The sequence below is a fragment of the Anticarsia gemmatalis genome, chromosome 16 (genome assembly GCF_050436995.1).
Source record: "Anticarsia gemmatalis isolate Benzon Research Colony breed Stoneville strain chromosome 16, ilAntGemm2 primary, whole genome shotgun sequence".
Classification (NCBI taxonomy): domain Eukaryota; kingdom Metazoa; phylum Arthropoda; class Insecta; order Lepidoptera; family Erebidae; genus Anticarsia; species Anticarsia gemmatalis.
This window is the reverse complement of record NC_134760.1, coordinates 11,997,891-12,016,006: the sequence shown is the minus strand read 5'-3', so window position 1 is coordinate 12,016,006 and position 18,116 is coordinate 11,997,891. Positions and strand designations below refer to the sequence as shown.

Sequence of the window (18,116 nt, the reverse complement as noted above, 5' to 3'; positions counted from 1 at the left end):
AATTTGGAAAAAAACGTTGCAACCTGAGAATAATGATTCTGCAGAAGGGCAATGCTAGTTTTCCTAAAGTTGATGAGTAAATCGACAGAAAAAAGTGTTTGAAAAAAAAATAAAGCTCTGATTTCGATTTATTTATAAAACAAGTTTTTTTTACTACAACTGTTAATAAAACAGTAATAATTATTACAAATATTTTAAATATTTGTAGTCCGATTGTGATTATTGTGGTTGCCATGTGTCTGGTCATAAAATATACTCAGAAATTTTTAAAATACATAAAAATAAAAAACTTGTACATAATAAGTCCTTATATTATCTAGAGGAATATCACAGTCCATTTTTAGTACAGATATAAAACAATGTTCTTCAACTCAGACTGTAATTTAATAAATAATAATAGATAAAACAACACAATTGCTTAGTAAATAACAACAATTTATTATTACTTAATCCTTATCATACAATTGCCTTTATTACTCAGTTAAAAATCTTAATTAAATCAGTTCATATTAAGGTTTATACTTAAGTTATATAATATTTATAAGTTAGGCCTTAGCTAGGAAAAAATATCAAAGACTATACTCCAACAATATAGTACAGGGCCTTGTGTGCAAGGTTTGTTGAGGTATATTTAAACATTCAAAACATCTGTGACCTGCAGGCTTAAACAGCAGATAGTAGAGTGACAAGACTGAGGCCAGATTTTGCATCACCAGTGGACAAATTACACATTACTGTGTGAAGTGAGTAGAAGATCCAGTGCTATTTAGTTATACACTGATTACTTGTCATCATTGAACCACTTTTAAAGAATTATGTTACATGTGAGACAACACAAAATTGATTTTTGTCAAACATTGACACGTGATGTTATTATTACTGAATCTATGATGAAATATTTTTTTTCACAATTGTTAATAAATTATACTACAGTGACACAATTTTCCACTTACGATAAGACCAGTTTGTATAAGTTATAATCTTTGATTAAAGTCCTATCAGAATCCTCTATAAGCACATAATTCCTGAGGTGGTGGCAACTCAGGAACAAAACCTAACTCAAATTTGTCACTTTTAAATGCTTCCATGTCAGCTTCAGTCAATTCTTCCACTTTGCTATAAACTCCAGGATCATTTGTAATAATTTCTTTGTTAGCTTGTCCAAAGATTGACGCAGGACTCTCAGTCTTCTGCCAGATGTTTGCTTGGCCAAATGGTGAACTATTCTGTGATTGAGCAAAGGGAGATGTTGATGGGGGCTGACCAAATGGTGATGAGTTTTGGGGTGGGCCAAATGGTGAACTGCTGGGTGCCTGTCCAAAAGGTGAACTATTTGGTGCCTGGCCAAATGGCGAACTGTTTTGATTTTGACTAAATGGTGAGGCATCTTTAACTGGTTGAGCCCCAAATATACTTTGATTAGCTGAAGAAAATATACTAGATGCATCAGTCTGTTTGGTATTTTGGACAGCAGTTGCAAATATTGACTGAGCTGATGCATCTTGATTTTGTGCAAATGCATTGGAACTTTGATTCTGTCCAAAAATATTAGAACTAGCCGCTTTTGCAAATAAATCTTTTGCAGGGTCAGGTTGTGTGTTAAATATACTCTGTTGTCCTTGGCTAAATATTGATGCAGCTGTATTTTGTTGTGGATTCTGCACTGCACTACGGAATATAGATGATGCAGGATCACTGGCACCACTGAATGTGTTCTGTGCTGCATTAGAGAATGGAGAAGCAACTAATTCTCCTTTGTAAAGACTTCGTAAAATTTTGATTATATTGATGTTTGGTTGCAGGAGCTGTTCATATTTCTGCCTTGTCTCTTTGAAGAGATTGTTCATGTAGGTAACCTGAAAAAAGTTAGAAATAATATGAGTACCTTTACTACAATGAAACAAAATGTTGCTTTTATCTCCAACATTAATAATTTAAGAACTTAACAATTGTTATTTCTAAATGACTACTTACAGCTTGTTCAATGTTATTATTATTTTTCGCTTCATAGATGAACAGTCTTGCTTCTTCTGGTGACAAATCACTGATGCCAGGGAATATAGGCTTCTCTTTAAACGGTGAGTAGCAGGAGAGTATCCACTGACCCCCTCGCAGGGCGGACTGCACGTCTGCTTGCACCTGGTTCACCAGTTGTTCGTCTGTACATCCTGATGGAGCCTGAGCCGGCGCTGCTTGCTGTTGCGGGCTCGCTAACAATTAGAAAAGGATATTTAAATGTACATTCATTTTCAATAACTTAGGCTCTATAATGAATAATAAGCATATAATTTGTGAAAACAAACTTACCGTGATAAGAGTACTTCGATCCGTAAATGTGTTCAAAGCGGCAATTCTGCCCGAACCGGCAGTTACCTTGTTGGAAAAATTTGCAAACTACCATTTTGTAATTATACGACACACCAAGCAAAATTCGTCGTTAATTAATTGGTTTTTTGTTTGATATTTATGTATTATGTTCTGAAGCAGAAAATTCAAATATTCAGATTAACTTAGGAAAATAATGACAATTGACAGTAACACAGTATTAATAAAATTACTGTCACTTTAAAAAGTATATAATGACACTAATTGGCTCGTTCAAGAACTAGAAACCACCGTTATTTAAATTTTTGTTGTTAAAATTCCAGGATATCGTCGGGGACTTTCGACGATTATCTCATAACAGATACTACATTATTATGTACGGAACAGCTATTGCAACATTTCGTATAGAATTTTCATTAGCCTGTCTGTAACTTTTACAATACCTTCATAAAATGGTAGTTTAACTTAACACTGTAGCCTGAAACAGACAAAATAAAAATCACAAACTTAAGTACATTCCTACATATCACAAAAGGACACAAATTGTGATCTTTGAGTCTCTTTTACCTCCTCTCAGCTCTTATCTCTACTTATCTCAATCCCATATACCTCCCTCCTCAGGCAATCAAATCAATTAACCCAAGTGTCAAAGTGACAGAAATTATTTTCAAAACTTTTGTCAATCTGTGTTTTCTGTTGTCTTGTCTTCTTGTCTTATTTCCTAGTTTACAAAAGTTGAAATGAGTCATTGCACAGTGCATTTGCTACCGGTGAAATTATAGCTTTGATAAAGAAAACGAATAGGAATGTGTTAACTGTTTTAAAGGCACGTTTCACGCTGGCAAGGAAATACACAGCCGATGAGAAAATAAAATATAGTTGATTGGTAAACAATATTTTTGAGGAGTTAAAGTGCATCCTATAATTTGAAAAAATGATTGAGAAAAGGTTAGTATCACATGACTCGCAATAGTAGGGGAGACGTGTTTAAAAAAGCAGTAAGCAGTACAGGTTTCATGCGATCGTTAGAGTTTAATTATAGACTTACATTACCCACCATTCTAAAATGGTTGTAAACATTATATACAACCGTCTCATTACTAATATGCTCTTTGTTTGTGTACTAGAAGTTGCATACCGATGATGCAGAATTCAATATATCTGAATGTGAACATAATTTTTGATGCTATACACATTTTTTCATAATCACTTGTATAAATGTTTTAATAAGCAAATTATGCACTTTAAGATAAAAAAACAAAGACACTTATTGTAAGTAAAACTTAAGTTAGTACTCTGGTACTCTTAAATAGTTGATAAGAAAATTGATAAAGTTTGTAGAAAGTATTTTTTTTATATTCTATTGTTTTTGCCATATTTCGAGAATCAAAAAGCAAGTTTGATAACAAAGACAATTTGCACAAGACAACTTTTTATATAATTTGGCAATTTTAACCAAACATATCAGAATGATCTTCATGATTTTCTGTATACATTTATTTAATGATGATAATTTGGCAATAAACAACAGATATACAAACTCATTTGACAGTATTTGAGATATATAACAATGTAAAAAATGTATATTTTGTTTAAACAATGTTGATTACATTGCCAAAGTAACATAATCTGAATTGTAGAGTATGTTTATGTGAATTGCACATAATAATTAGTTAAGTTTTATCAACACTTTATTTCGAGACTTTCTTGGAAATATTATATAACTTGTGTTCCAATAAAGATGTGTTGTGCAAACAATAATTACTTTAGTTCTATTATGTTCTTTATTTTGTATTTGGGCAGGGACACATTAATATATATACTTAATTATAACTAGGTAATGAGATGAACTACTGAATCTGGATGGATTTTAATGTAATTTAACACAAATAGTTTGTATCCTGGTTAGACACATCCAATATTATGATCAGTTCAACAACAGTAAATAGAACATTAACACTTATTTAATCATCATCATCATCATCATTGGCCTGTGTCCATCTATTGCAGATGATTCAGGTGGCGTCAGATAGAGGAATAAATTTTACAAAGTAACATCTTCGTTGGTGACTTAAAAGACCCATATTTTTATTTAATATGTACATAAGTAAAACATATTACTGTTATGAATATCAAAAAAGTGGTCCCTAAAAATTATTTGTTTCTTTATATACCTACAGACCTATCTGATTTCATTAATTTCCTTTTTATAAAGGTCTGTAAACATGGGCACTATCCTTTTATGATCTCATACAACTACATGGCGACCATAACACAATCAACATTTTCCTTATTTACTTGTCATTACTAATAATCATTTTGAAAACAAATAAGCCTTCTATTTGTTGCTTATTTTAGTTAAACTTACCTTTGTAATGTGGGCTTCATCGAACATCACCACCATTTTTGTAAACGTTTACAATTAGACGACTTCGACGGTCACCACTTATTCTTAAAATGAATATCTCACAACACAAAAATTCCAAGTAGTTATAAACTGTCCATATTAAAACTAAATAATATATTTGTTATTACAAATTATATTAAGCAATGAAAATTTTCTAACGTCAGACATCCCAAATACATACTTTCCTTTCATTCATTTCATTATTCCTGATTCGCACCTCTCACTTATAAGAGTGAGATGGAAAGATCTAATTATGTTTATTATTATTTGTAAAAATAGTTTTTGGGAATTACCTTTGTCTATTGTTGGACAGCTGTCAAAGACAATATAGGGGATTTTCCCTTCTGTCTGTATCAATTGTTGCCAGGGTAAAAAGAAGATTTTCAGCAGTTTTTTTTTTTTAATGCTAATTACCAGAACAAAATGAATGTCTTCTTAATATGTTGAACACGTGATGATAGGTTTCTTTTGTTTTATTTCAGAAAACCGAAAATGGACCAAAGCCATATCTACCTTATGCAAATATTATTTGTAGCTGGCATTACTTTTGGTGAGTATTACAAATACACAATACATATTAATATATTTGCTATCCACACTGTCATATTATCCATTTAAATCCTATAAATATTGTCAAATTGTGTCCTAAGAGAAATATGGCTGTAGTACCACTGTTATATGTTTAAAGTTTTTTACTTACCTGTATATATAATATAGAAATATATAATGATATAATATAAACCCATCCATACATTTTATCACGCCTTCCCATAGGGGTAGACAGAGAAGACAGAATACCACTCCGTACAATCCTTAGAAACTTCCTTCACCTTATTCACGTCTTTTCATAAAGGAGATAAATATTTATTAAATGAAATGATGTTAATTTTAAACTAGCAACATCAAACAGTGACATTAGTGACCCCAGCGTCTTATCACTAAGTGGCTTACAAGTTTTTACATGTCAGCCAAATGGTTTGCAATGGTCTGCTTACTTTGTTTATATTATAAACTAGCTGACCCGCGCAACTTCGCTTGCGTCACCTAAGATAATGGGTCAAAATTTTCCCCGTTTTTGTAACATTTTTTATTGCTACTCTGCTCTTAATAGTCGTAGCGTGATGATATATAGCCTATAGCCTTCCACGATAAATGGACTATCTAACGCTGAAAGAATTTTTCGAATGGGACCAGTAGTTCCTAAGATTAGCGCGTTGAAACAAACAAACGAACTCTTCAGCTTTATAATATTACTATAGATTGTAAACATCAATGCTTAGGGCACGGATAACAAGTAAACAGTTAAATTAATCAGTTCTAAGTATTGTGACACATAAGTATAGAGCTTTATTTCTATGGTCATTTATTTAGTTTTAGATAAATAATATTATAGCTTTGTTGATGTTAACACATTATTCGTTACGTTCGGTTCGGCAATATCGAACAGTAAAACCGACACGACTCACTTTTTCGTCTTGTGCCGATCGGGTTCATCTACACACATTTGGTTTTGACGCCCGGCGAGGCCGATTAATGCTGAACCGAATACGTTTGCTACACAACGTTTCTCATTCCTAAGAAATGCTAAAATCTTGTTTAGATCACCTTACTCTGTAGATCGTAAGGTGATCTAAACAAGATTTTAGCATTTCTTAGGAATGAGAAACGTTACATTCTCGGGAAGAAATCAGTTTAAAAATAGCTTTTAAATCTCTTTGAATTGAGGAAGAATTTATCGCATACTTAAAAGCTCTTAACAAATAATTCCTTTTTAAACACCTTATTATAATTGGTATCTGGTACACCCCAAGGTAGACTGGTAGAAAGTGACCCGGTAAGAAGTCCGCCTTTCATACAGTGTTGAATATGAAATTTAAATAATTAATTAAATAAAGACTAGGCAATGAAATAATTGCTTACCACAGTCTTATTGCCCAGATATTCCTAATTTATATTGGAAATATAAATTAATTAAATATTAATTACTATTTGACTATTTAAACTAATTTACTATTTAATATAAAAGAACAGTTGTTACCTAACTATAAGTGTGTCGTTTTAAAATGCCAATTATCGTAAGTGGTCTTGAGTCTTGTACTTTAATCGGTTTTCAAACAAAGATTTATTGTGACTGAAGCATTTTTATGTGTTTCAAGCTTTTGACGTGTTTCTTAGAAGTTTTTTTCATATAAACAACTTATTGTTAAATACATATCGGTGTAAAGTTACGAAAACAGTTAACATAAAAGAACGTTAGGCATTAGGCCTACTATGTTTCGTTACAATTTCGACACTGGACTTTCGCGAATGAATGTAGGTTTAGATGATTCAAATTTTTTTCAAACTTAGCTTGGAAATAATGAAAAAATGGTAAGAACCAAACGAAATAGTGTGCAAAATATTCTATACCGCCATGTCCTGCTTATTATAAATGCAAGAGTAAGGATGGATTATGTATATTTGTTAATAAACAAGACCTATATTTAACATAGATTGCCACAAAGGATTTTTTTTACCTCGAGAAACAACGCGACTTTTCAGTTTATTTTTAAGTATTTTTATTATTTACACAAGACTATTTCGTCACATTGCTGTCTACCGGGAACATTAAAAAAAACGCTGGCAGCATTGCCACGTCGCATTATATGATCATGGGAAGTTTCGACCAGGCGATTAGCCAACTCTTTGAACAGTAAGTTGGTGCCCCATGGTCCCTGCGTCTCAATCCCCAACCCCTCGCCGCTTGATGTTTATAGTTAGTTAATGTTTTGCGAGCAGTACTTACTACTTAGTTTATTTGAAGCTTATTATGTTTGTTAAACAAAGCAGTCCTGTATGCGTCGCCATAGCAGCATGTTGTCTATAAGGCTTATCGTTATAATAGCGTTCCTCTTGTTCATAGGCTCGCAGAGCTTGGACTTTAGTAAGAAGAACCAGTGGATATTCAGCGTGGGTGAGTGTTTTAAATTAATTATATTGTCCCCTTGTCCCGGATTTCTTTTCTCTTTTTTAAAGATATCTCTAGCACTAAGAATTGCTCTTGTGTCGCGGGGACTTTTACATACAAACTAAGGTCACAAAGTACACAGTCCCGAAACAACAATTTGTGGATCGCACAAATAATTGTCTAATGTGGTAATCAAACCCACGACCTCCCGACGCAAAGGCAGTGGCGTGGCGACAGCATTAAACACTGCGCCACGTCTATTAAAAAGTTATACGACCACGTCTGTTAAAAAGTTAAATTATAAATTAATGAATACCTTCCAGCTCGCTACGTCCTCTACATCCTCACAATCCAGGGTACGAAGTCTCTGAGCTTAGTTCTGTACGACATGGTGCACCACCAGCGCGGCTTCGACCACGACCTCCTGGCGAAGGTCAACAGGCACCAGCTCATGATGTACGGGGCCTCCATCGTACTCCTACTCCTCAATGACCAGAAGCTTTACGCCGAAGACTTTCCGTTCATCTTCATCGCGTATCTTGTTGTCAAGTATCCTGAAGTGGTGAGTGGTTTGTTTTTAGTAGCTTTTTTTACCCATTACGGTCTCACTGCTGGGGAAGCGTCTTCTCCCAAACGAGGGAGGGGTTATGCCTTGAGTCCACCATGCTGGGCAAGTGCGAGTTGGGGACTTGGCGGGCCCTCAATAAATGTACTAACATTTTAGGCATGCAAGGTTTCATCTCAATGTTTTTCTTCAACATGTTACTGAACAAGTGTTAATTATTTCTAATACACACATAATTTCGGAAAGGCGTTGGTGTGTTGCCTCGGATTCGAACCGTCGACCGGTGTCTTGCGTGGAAAGTGCCAACTTGTACCACTCGGGTATCACTGCTCTAGCCGTATGGTTAGTGACCAATAAAACTCTTTTAAGCTGTCCGTAGGCCAGTAACTTAACAACTAGTATCCTAATGGACAACTATCAGTATCGACTTTTAACTTACCTACGTAACGCCCAACTATGTAATGTTCGCGCTGAGACTGTAATTGTTAGCTCACTGATCGTTTACCGACACAGGAGCGCATTTAGCTATGACCGTCTCAATATACTTAAAAGTGTAAATCTATTATAGGAGAAACCTACTACCAAAGCAACAGTGACCTACGGCAACGGAATGGCACTTAGTTTCATCGAAGGCTACTTAGTACACATTCTACCGTCAGATGGAGCTGACCTCGTCGGCTTGCAGGAGAACATCAAACGCTTCGAGGCGAGGGACGGCGTCGTGTTCCCTGTCAAGAAAATGTTCCTTATTATTACTAAGTCTATGCATTGTCCCCCCGATTTGAAGGAGTTTAATGATAAAAGCCATAGAGAAGATGTTGCGAGGTTGGAAGCCTGTCAGGTCAGTTCATTGCTTTTTATGATATATTTTTTATGGTACAACGCGTTTTTTTAGTTTTAGAATTGCTAAGTGACCAGAAAAGAATTGTCTGTGAGAAGTGTACTAATTTTACAGAATGTTACATTATGTTTTTTGTTTAGATGTTTAAACTGCAATAGCTTATTATTGTTTGAAAAGTTTTCTTAGAGATTTCCAATCAGAATCCTCAAAAGAGTTGGCATAGGCTGGTTTTTGTGTCACTCGGACCGCCAGTAAAGTTCGCTCCACGCAGATGATCTGTAAGCTGTTCAAAAATAATGCGGATTACGGTCGGTCGTCCTTACGGACTCCGCCGGTTCAAGCGTACCTCCGCACTATGCAGCTAGCCGGAATGCGACCAGCCGTCTCAGTTAAATTTTAGTTCTTATTCGCAATGCGATGCTGTCAATCTGAGCGCCGCAACCTGGCTGACGGCCCGCCGGACGGGTGCATACACACTACCACGGCGGTTTGGAATCGCACCTTCCGGTTGGGGTCGCGTCCTGCGGTTGGCAGGACAGCTGACCGCATATCTGCTTGTATATTATGACGTCACATAATTTCCAGGTGTACTTATAGCGTGCTGAACTATGTAGTTCGGTCACGTCGTATGTTTGGACGAAGTGTACATTATATTGCAGCTCGAGGAGTCAGAGTGTGACGTGTTGCAGTCGTTCGAGCAAGTGGTGAAGGACGTGGCGGGCGTGAAGCGACGCCACTACAAGAACAGCGCCTACAAGATCACGCGGCCCGCGCGCCGCCCCGTGTACGTCGCCGCCGAGTGCGCCACGCCCATACACACGCTCTACCGCGTCATCAAGAACAGGGACCTGTATGAAGGTACAATCACTCACTCACTCACTCACTCACTCACTCACAAGATCACGCGGCCCGCGCGCCGCCCCGTGTACGTCGCCGCCGAGTGCGCCACGCCCATACACACGCTCTACCGCGTCATCAAGAACAGGGACCTGTATGAAGGTACAATCACTCACTCACTCACTCACTCACTCACAAGATCACGCGGCCCGCGCGCCGCCCCGTGTACGTCGCCGCCGAGTGCGCCACGCCCATACACACGCTCTACCGCGTCATCAAGAACAGGGACCTGTATGAAGGTACAATCACTCACTCACTCACTCACTCACTCACAAGATCACGCGGCCCGCGCGCCGCCCCGTGTACGTCGCCGCCGAGTGCGCCACGCCCATACACACGCTCTACCGCGTCATCAAGAACAGGGACCTGTATGAAGGTACAATCACTCACTCACTCACTCACTCACTCACTCACTCACCGACTCACTCACTCACCGACTCACTCACTCACTCACCGACTCACTCACTCACTCACTCACTCACTCACTCACTCACCGAGTCACTCACTCACTCACTCACCGACTCACTCACTCACTCACCGAGTCACTCACTCACTCACTCACTCACTCACTCACCGACTCACTCACTCACTCACTCATTCACTCACTCACTCACTCACTCACTCACTCACTCACTCACTCACTCACTCACTCACCGACTCACTCACTCACCGACTCACTCACCGACTCACTCACCGACTCACTCACTCACTCACCGACTCACTCACTCACTCACTCACTCACCGACTCACTCACTCACTCACCGAGTCACTCACTCACTCACTCACTCACTCACTCACCGACTCACTCACTCACTCACTCATTCACTCACTCACTCACTCACTCACTCACTCACTCACTCACCGACTCACTCACTCACCGACTCACTCACCGACTCACTCACCGACTCACTCACTCACTCACCGACTCACTCACTCACTCACTCACTCACTCACTCACTCACTCACTCACTCACGCACTCACCGACTCACTCACTCACCGACTCACCGACTCACCGACTCATTAAGAACTGTCTGATTAAATTATTTGTACTTCTTAATAAATACTTAATTGTCACGTAAGAAGCGAGTCCGTGGCGATGTAAGAATGAGGATTGCGAGTTGGAATGTAGGAACGATGACTGGAAGAGGTAGAGAGCTTGCCGATGTTTTAAACAGGAGGCGAATAAATGTAGCATGTTTGCAAGAGACGAAGTGGAAAGGCACGAAAGCTAGAGAGATTGGAGAAGGATATAAATTTTATTATACTGGAAGTGATGGTAAAAGGAATGGAGTGGGTGTGGTGTTAGATAGAAAACTGAAAGAATGCGTGACGGATGTAAAGAGAGTGAATGATCGAATTATGTTAGTTAAAGTTATGATAAAAGATGTAGTGCTAAATGTTATGAGTGTATATGCGCCTCAAGTGGGATGTGATGAAGTAGTGAAAGATAAGTTTTGGCAGGAATTTGATATGGTAGTAATGAGTATCCCACAGAGTGAAGAAGTCTACATAGGAGGTGATTTTAATGGACATGTAGGGAGAGCGAATGTAGGGTATGAAAGAATACATGGGGGGTGGGGTTTTGGTCAACGGAACCGTGAAGGGGAAACACTGCTAGAAGCTGCTTCTGCTTTTGATCTGGCCATAGCAAACACCTTTTTTCAAAAATTGGACCAACATCTAATCACTTACAAAAGTGGTCCGCATAGCACCCAGATCGACTACTTCTTGCTCAGAAGGAATAGCTTCAGCACGGCCAAGGACTGCAAAGTCATACCTGGGGAGCCACTTGTGTCCCAACATAGGTTAATGCTCCTAAAGATATGTATAAAACTGAAAACAGCGAAAAGTAGACCAAAACCTCTACAGAAAACGAAATGGTTTATGATAGAAAAGAAAGAATGTGCGGATGAATTCCAGAAGGGAGTGACAGAAAAGATGATAGGCATGGAAGATGATATACGGAAGAAATCCGCTAATGAATGCTGGAATGAAATGGCTTCTTGTGTAAGGAGTGTGGCGAAGAATGTTTTTGGTGAGAGCAAAGGGAAAAGAATGATTGATAAAGATACATGGTGGTGGAATGAAGAGGTACAAAGGGCACTGAAAGAGAAGAAGGATGCATTTAAAGACTGGAAAAGTGTGGACATATGTAACCCCATTATGAGAGAGGAAAAACGCAAGGTGTATAATGAAAGTAAGAAACAAGCTAAGAAAGCTGTGGCTATTGCAAGGGGCAAAGTCCAAGACAACCTATATAAATCCTTAGAAACTCCCCAAGGACAAAAGCAATTATACCGGTTAGCTAAAGCTAGAGAAATTAATGGAAGGGACATTACGAAAATAAAATGCATTAAAGATGAGAGTGGAAAAGTTTTAACTGCCGATGACGATATAAAAGGACGCTGGAAGATGTATTTTGAAAAGTTAATGAATGAAGAGAATGATTGGAGCAAGAAAATAGAAGAAGTACCGAGGAACTTAGGAATGATAAGGGAAGTAAGTATAGATGAAGTAAGAAAGGCTGTAATGAGCATGAAAAACGGCAGAGCAGTTGGTCCAGATGGCATACCATCTGAAGTATGGAAGTTTCTGAAAGAGGATGGATGTAAGTGGCTGACTTTATTCTTCAACAAGTTGTTACAGGAAGAGATTATACCAGATGAGTGGTGCAACAGTACACTGGTGCCTATTTACAAAAACAAAGGGGATGCACAAGAATGTAACAACTACCGAGGAATAAAGCTCATGTCACATAGTATGAAAATTTGGGAGAAAGTGATAGAAAAAAGAATAAGAGAAGAGTGCGAGGTAACCCAAAACCAATTTGGTTTTATGCCAGGACGGGGCACAACAGACGCAATATTCGCATTACGCCAGTTGTGCGAAAATTTTAAACATGCGCATAAAAACCTGCACATGGTCTTCATCGACCTTGAAAAAGCCTATGACCGAGTGCCTCGTAAAGTTTTGTGGTGGGCTTTGAGAAAGAAGAATCTGCCTGAGAAGTATGTAAGGATTGTATGTTCGATGTATGAAAGTGCTAGTACTCACGTCCGGTCCGAAGCTGGGTTAACTGACAAGTTCAGTGTGGCTGTAGGCTTGCACCAAGGGTCGGCTTTAAGCCCATTTCTGTTTCTTCTTGTCTTGGACGCTTTAACCGCCGAAATCCAAGGAGAGGCACCTTGGTGCATGTTGTTCGCCGACGACATTGTACTTGTTGGAGAAGATGCAGCCGGAGTACAGAGCAGACTCGAGCAATGGCGGGAGAGGTTGGAGAAGGTTGGACTAAAGATCAGCCGAACTAAGACCGAGCACCTCTACTGCGACTTTGGTGGTCCCTCAAACTTCTCCCCCATTGCTCTAAATGGCGTTTCCCTGCCAGTATGCTCCGATTTTAAGTACCTTGGCTCCCTCATTTAGAGCGACGGCGAAATTGACCGAGACGTGAATAATAGGATAAATGCTGGCTGGATGAAATGGCGACAGGTCTCTGGTACAGCGTGTGACCCCAAAATGCCTCTTAAGCTCAAGGGGAAAATCTACAAAACGGTTATCAGACCTGTTGTCATGTACGGATCTGAGTGTTGGGCAATGAAAAAGACGAATGAAAGAAAGATGCATACAAATGAAATGAGAATGCTAAGGTGGATGTGCGGTGTGACAAGAGTGGATAGGATAAGGAATGAGTACATTCGAGGAAGTTTAAAAGTTGCGGCAGTCACAGAAAAGCTAGAGAGTAGGAGGCTATCATGGTATGGACATGTCATGAGAAGAGAAGTAAGCCATGTTACGAGACGAGTGATGAATATGAATGTAAGCGGACATGTAAGTAGAGGAAGACCAAAAAAGAGATGGATGGATTGTGTGAAAGAGGATATGAACAAGAAAGGGGTGAATACAGAGTTGACGGCTGAAAGGGATGAGTGGAAGAGGAAAACATGTTGTGCCGACCCCACCTAGCGTGGGACAATGGTATAGAACATATATAATAAATACTTAATTGTTGTTTTAGAACTGTCAGACGTGAACGTCGAGGACATCGTATCAGACTTCATATCAACGTTGGACAACGTGTTGACCAAGAGTCCCGAGCTGAGGGGCAAGTGCGAACTCGTCTACTTTGATGGTAAGTAATATACCTATATAGGGTCCTCCCAGAATAGCTGGTGATATTTTGGAAGGCAATACTGCTTACGAATATGATCACGTTACCGCGAAAAAAAAATTTTGCAAATGCAACAAACATACGTTTGAGTCAAATGCTTAGTTTGCCAGATGTTAAGTTTGGAGTCAGATGACCGTATGTGAGTTATCCAATCTCACTTTAACAATATGTAATCAATTAATCATGTTACAGACACAAAGAATTTGAACCTAGCCGACGTGTTGCTCGATAGGATCAGAGAGTTAGAGCCCAACTTTGAAGAGCTGGCGAACAAGAGATACTGATCACTTATCTAACTTAACATTCGTATTAAACTACAGTAACACTGGACTTTATTGGAGCTTTATTCTGTTCGCGTTTGAAAATAGTAAATTTTTGTGCTTTCGCACTGTCCTCGATGTTTGGCATGCCGTTTTAATCTACATGTCTTAGGAGTTAAGGTTTATTTTAAACTGATTTATTTATCAGTATCTTCCCCGCCACTCCGCTGCTTTGCGTCAGGCGCATTGTTTAATCTTTTTGCCTAACCCTAGGCTTTATTCTTTATCTAACCAATCTTTTCCTCTTTTCCCTTCTATTTTCTACAAACTTTTTCATCGTATGCCGAACAGCTATTTATACTGCTGGTTAAGAATTTTTAAATAACCTCCCAGAGACGTAATCTTGTAAATGCTAAATAGCGTAAGTAACATGTGATTATAAAAGTTCCGGCGCCAGAGAGCACCACTAGCGCAACACGTGATGAAAGTTGATAATTGCATTTTATGTTTTAAATTGGTAATTTAATTTTATTGGTATTATACAGGGTGTAAATGACAGCTAACCGAAAACTTTACTGGTAAGTTTGTGACACTGTATGCGCGAAATTTACTCCAACGATATTTCTCGGAAATGATTGGTTCCCGAGTTAGTCATTTTTGAGCGTTCAATGTATAGTGAACAACGCGATGTATCTCCGCGCATGCCTACGAGATTTCTGGCGGCGGCGGCGCGCTGAGCGACGACATGTCGCGACGCGTCTTAGGTACATACGCGTACCACCACGTCTATGCGCTCACTAGTATGCAACGCTATCATTAGATAATAAATCTTATGTATCGTTTATGGTATCGTAAGTAGGCCCGTATGTTACAATAGCTCATAGTAAAATTGTAAGTAGGTAGGTACCTACTTGGCTTACGTGAAATCAAACAATAATAGCAAAACGTAACCAATAATAAGGAAGTGCTAAAACAAATTGTTATCAATGTCTATCAACACGCAAATACCTGGTGTATGGCGAGAGTTTGAGTACCTTTGGATCCGGACGTACAGGTGCAGAGCACGCCGTGCACTTCCACGTGCTTCACCATACATAACACATCAACATTTCTTCCTATTTACGAACACAACTGCACTTTGAAAACAATAACAACAAAAATAATAACAATAAAAACACTAACAACTCAAAACCGGAACAATAACAAGTAATAATAAACAGCAGTTCACACACGACACGACGAATAGGACATAACGAACGACACCGGTGAAGAGCTTCCGTCTTCCGCGAGCGAATTGCTCGAACTATCGATCAAAGAGAGCCGCCGGCGCGGGCGCCTCTCCGCTCACTCGCGCCGCCCCTCGCCCGCGCCACCCGCTCCCTCCGCGCCGTCCGCCCGCGCGCCGCCGATTTGGTGACGAGCGACGAGTTAGGATCCCAGCGAGAGATTAGATTCAATAAAATATTGATGTGGCATTACTATTTTTACTTGTCACAGTTGTTACTGGTTGCATTGTAGTTTTATTCAAATACCAAATAACATTACAAACATTATTGATGTAAGTTTAAAAAACTTTGATATTTATAACATAAAATCAGCTTAAAGTAAATAAAATAAACACGAAACGTTTATTTAATTAAACCATAAAAAATGTAGGTACATAACAATGATAACAATCAATATCCATTAATATTCTTATCAGAGAAACTAACTTATCATAATTCATAATCCCCGGAGAATTAGTTACTTAGCATCCATTTTGCCGCATCCCATCTATGTAACATCCACGCGCGGTCGCGGCGTCACGCGTCACTACGGCCATCTACTTTTCGAGTCGCACCGCGCTTGTATGAAGTATGAATGAGCGTGTAAATATCGAATAGAATTTTGCAAGAACAAATGGAACAAAGCGACAATACATGTTAAATTGTTTATTAGAGATTTTTATAGCGCTAAAGAATATCAATAGGATTTTTTGTTGTTCTGTATGTATTTGTACGTGTAATAATAAAATATCACACATTTTAAATCTTATGAATTTACCTTTTATCGGAGAGCGGGATAATTATGTAATTTTCATTTTTAACATAGAACAAATACTAAGTAACGCTGCATACTAGTGAGTGTGAGGTTGACAGCTGTGTGCGTAATCGTGTCTGTGTGGCGCGCGTAGGTAAGCGGCGTGACGTCGACCGTCCCGGCGCGGTGTCGTTGGCCGAACAGCTGATAGCGAATTTATACGTTGTTTTAATCCATTGCTGTTTTTTGTGAAAAACAGTAATATGACGGTTTTTTTTTCATATTGATGTTGCATTGTGTAGTATTAACGAAATAATACCAGAAAAAATAAAAAAAAACGCATAAAAAATCGGAAAAATCAAGAAAAAACCGATGAAAATTTTCTACGCCATAAGCACCAGAATCGTGTCTAAAGTCATTTTTTTTTCGTTTTCGGTAGGCTGTCGTTTACACCCTGTATAATTGGTTTAGCTTTCCGCCCGCGGTTTCGCCCGCGTGGAATTCTACTTCGTTCGGGGAGGAATTTCGAAAAATCCTCTCTTAGTGCTTCTCTCCTAAGGATCATACAAAATTTCAACTTTCTACGCTTGTGCTGCCTTGCGCTTGATGCTGCTACGGCTGTGCGTTGTCCATCAGTTAAAGTACATCGCAATAGAACCTTGACTGGTTTGATTCACTGTTGGACATTAATATATCATTATGTTATTGAGTTTGTGAATAAGAAATGGGTGTAGAATATATAATTTTTAATTCTGACTGATTGAAAAACTATTCAAATATCTTTAAAAATTGACAAATGGGAATTAATAAATAAAATATAATTAAGTACATACGTACAGTTTATACTTTGTTGTTGTAAGATAAGTGTTTTAAGAACAGAATGACAAGAACATCGGAGTGATTTTACTGCAATTGATCATTATTGTTCTACTTTCGATCTCCACCAGTAAGAGATATTATAGTAAAACTAAGTCTTATAGTGCCATAGGCATTTTTGTCTGTTTGTAGACGTTATTGCCTACCATTCATATTTGCTACTATAAGTACCGGTTTCACCATTCCTGGATAAATAGCAGATAAGGTGGAATTTTGACTTTTCTTTTTATACATTTGTCAAAACTTCCAATTTGACAATTTACAGTTTATTCAGCAGGTTATCTGACACTTATTACGCAGTTGCGCCCACCGGTCGGTAAACGATCTGTGGGTTAAGCAAACCTTGCCTTCATAGTAGTATTTGAACTGGACGTCTCCGTGCTTCGGAAGGCGCGTAGAAAGTCGGTCCCGTTTGTTGTCAATTAAGATAACAGTCGTTTAGACAGAAGGCCTTTGGGTGGTTTGAACAACTTTGACCACTAACCGTAAGATAATAATAATAATACAGTAAATCTGGGTAACTTTGATTCATTTGGGTAACATTGACAGTGGGAACATGAACTACTTAGTTTCGATTATTTTTTCACATCAAACCAACACAATTGATAAAAGTTTGCAAACTAAAATAAACTTTTAGTTCTAGTAGTACTGTCAATGTTCCCAAATGAATTAAAGTTACCCAAATTGACGTTTATTTTTCACTATGAAACTGGTCTTAAAAAAGGCAATATCAATCATGGTAGGCGGTATCTTAAGTACACGATGCTTAAGTACACGATGACTGCTAAAAGTGCTTTAATCTTAAGAAAA

General features: G+C 38.3%; 2 protein-coding genes across 4 annotated transcripts; one reads left to right on the top strand and one right to left on the bottom strand.

Moving 5' to 3' along the window:
* Positions 1 to 46: 46 nt before the first annotated feature.
* Positions 47 to 2,569, bottom strand: LOC142979168 (uncharacterized). Its single transcript, XM_076123956.1, has 3 exons — positions 2,308 to 2,569; positions 1,975 to 2,210; positions 47 to 1,856 (listed from the first exon to the last, which is right to left on the bottom strand). Exons 1-3 carry the CDS (start codon positions 2,399 to 2,401, stop codon positions 999 to 1,001), a joined length of 1,188 nt encoding a protein of 395 aa, XP_075980071.1. The 5' UTR covers positions 2,402 to 2,569; the 3' UTR covers positions 47 to 998.
* Positions 2,570 to 2,971: 402 nt separating this feature from the next.
* Sting (transmembrane protein sting) lies at positions 2,972 to 17,262 on the top strand. Of its 3 annotated transcripts, none has more exons than XR_012959818.1 (8): positions 2,972 to 3,273; positions 5,215 to 5,282; positions 7,635 to 7,685; positions 8,003 to 8,241; positions 8,813 to 9,085; positions 9,745 to 10,358; positions 13,999 to 14,112; positions 14,344 to 14,368. XR_012959818.1 is itself a non-coding variant. In XM_076124039.1 (8 exons), exons 1-8 carry the CDS (start codon positions 3,260 to 3,262, stop codon positions 14,433 to 14,435), a joined length of 1,050 nt encoding a protein of 349 aa, XP_075980154.1. In that variant the 5' UTR covers positions 2,976 to 3,259; the 3' UTR covers positions 14,436 to 17,262. The 3 variants fall into 3 exon arrangements, 1 of the variants encoding a protein (XP_075980154.1); XR_012959819.1 differs by having other exon boundaries at positions 2,973 to 3,273; positions 9,775 to 10,358; XM_076124039.1 differs by having other exon boundaries at positions 2,976 to 3,273; positions 9,745 to 9,943; positions 14,344 to 17,262.
* Positions 17,263 to 18,116: the final 854 nt, after the last annotated feature.

Excerpts from the sequence above, each read along its gene's own strand:
- LOC142979168 (XM_076123956.1), bottom strand. The coding sequence starts at position 2,401 with ATGGTAGTTTGCAAATTTTTCCAACAAGGTAACTGCCGGTTCGGGCAG. Across the intron at positions 2,211-2,307 it reads ATCGAAGTACTCTTATCACG|CGAGCCCGCAACAGCAAGCA; the intron begins GTAAGTTTGTTT and ends TCTAATTGTTAG. Across the intron at positions 1,857-1,974 it reads ATAATAACATTGAACAAGCT|GTTACCTACATGAACAATCT; the intron begins GTAAGTAGTCAT and ends AACTTTTTTCAG.
- Sting (XM_076124039.1), top strand. Across the intron at positions 7,686-8,002 it reads CCAGTGGATATTCAGCGTGG|CTCGCTACGTCCTCTACATC; the intron begins GTGAGTGTTTTA and ends AATACCTTCCAG. Across the intron at positions 14,113-14,343 it reads CGAACTCGTCTACTTTGATG|ACACAAAGAATTTGAACCTA; the intron begins GTAAGTAATATA and ends ATCATGTTACAG.